Source organism: Opisthorchis viverrini (genome assembly GCF_000715545.1).
Source record: "Opisthorchis viverrini unplaced genomic scaffold opera_v5_2909, whole genome shotgun sequence".
Taxonomy (NCBI): domain Eukaryota; kingdom Metazoa; phylum Platyhelminthes; class Trematoda; order Opisthorchiida; family Opisthorchiidae; genus Opisthorchis; species Opisthorchis viverrini.
Genome location: NW_008755203.1, coordinates 1 through 1,272, shown reverse-complemented (window position 1 = coordinate 1,272; position 1,272 = coordinate 1). Strand labels below are relative to the sequence as shown.

Here is a 1,272-nt window from a genome sequence, read left to right as displayed (position 1 = left end):
ACTAAATGTGGTATATAAATTCATCCTCCATTGGGTTCTGCTTAATAGCTTAATGGCACTTCAAACATGGTAGAACGGTGGGTACGAACACGGCTTTCGGCCATAACATTAGGCCCGAAATTCGAACTGGAAATCGGCGGCCATGAACATAATACCACCGTAGGCAGCACCGCTGGGCAACAACGATAGGGTCCACAAATGGCCTTGACGAACCAGGGTGAAATGCCAACCACTGGGAAAAATTGAAACTCACCGGGGCAGTTCTAACGACAGAACGAATGGTGGAGACTTTGTCCATTTCTTCTGCCTCATGAGATTCACGCAGCTTACTCTGTTTAGAAGACAAGACAGAGGTGCTCACAACCTTGCGTTCCTGGGGGAAAATGCTTGTGAGAATGAAGTTAATACCTCATAGACCGGAGAAGTGGACGATATGTCATCATTTATAAACTCATCTATAGAGAGCATTAATCTGCTATGGGTGCCTACTTTCATCTGCATGGATATGTAGAAGTTCACCCTCCACATGAGGCTCACGCGAGGAGGCAACCAACTTGTCCGTTTTCCGTTGGTCAACTGGAGACCGGGAGCGCGAATGGCCAGAAGCTGAACGTGCTTTGTCCGATTTGCGCTTCTGCGGCCGAGATTTTGAACGAGTTGAAGGCTGTTGTTTCTCGACAGGGGCTGCTACAAATAGGTGGTACATGAACAGGATCTATTTAATGCTGTACCTTTAACCGGTGTTTTCAGCTCCTCTAAAGTTGAGTGCAACCTTTACAAATCGTAAGGACGAACGCGAATACTTACCATCTAGTAAACTCAGCAGTGTGTTCTCCCAGAAACAACTGTAGATCCTTAGCCATACTGCTTTCGTTCTTCTTATTGGCAACCATCACCATGATGTAGTCTGGGAGCTCCTCGTCAATAAAAGCACCCAATTGTTTGAGCTTGGTTGTGACATGTTCCTTGCCGATAGAGCATATATTATGGGAAAATTTTGAGAAATACCTTCACTTTCAGCAAGAACTCTGCATCGAGTGCCATTCGCGAGAGACAGCGGACAATATTGAATTACGCGCCTTATAGGTGTCTCGGCCAGTTCGATAGACAGGTCACAGGATTTCAAGGGTATTTCAAATACCCATGGAAAGATGCCTAAATCCAGAATCTCGCGAATTATACAGCGCCGTCAGTTTGTAGACCGGAGTCACGAGCGTCCTTGATGGTAGGTTCAAAAGCCTCCCGCGGTACGTTCGAAATCCGTTTCGTTTT

At 46.2% G+C, this 1,272-nt stretch overlaps 2 protein-coding genes across 2 annotated transcripts; one reads left to right on the top strand and one right to left on the bottom strand.

Annotated features, from left to right (window-relative positions):
• Positions 1-253: 253 nt before the first annotated feature.
• Positions 254-1,044, bottom strand: T265_16000 (hypothetical protein; the record flags this gene model as incomplete). The annotated part of the gene is made up of 6 exons (XM_009179459.1): positions 254-373; positions 409-455; positions 490-687; positions 732-772; positions 808-965; positions 1,009-1,044. Coding segments are annotated over 6 exons (600 nt in total), but the record flags the coding sequence as incomplete, so codon positions are not given.
• T265_12239 (hypothetical protein) lies at positions 478-708 on the top strand (the record flags this gene model as incomplete). Its single annotated transcript, XM_009179460.1, has 1 exon — positions 478-708. The coding sequence occupies one exon, from the start codon at positions 478-480 to the stop codon at positions 706-708; it is 231 nt and encodes a 76-aa protein (XP_009177724.1).
• Positions 1,045-1,272: the final 228 nt, after the last annotated feature.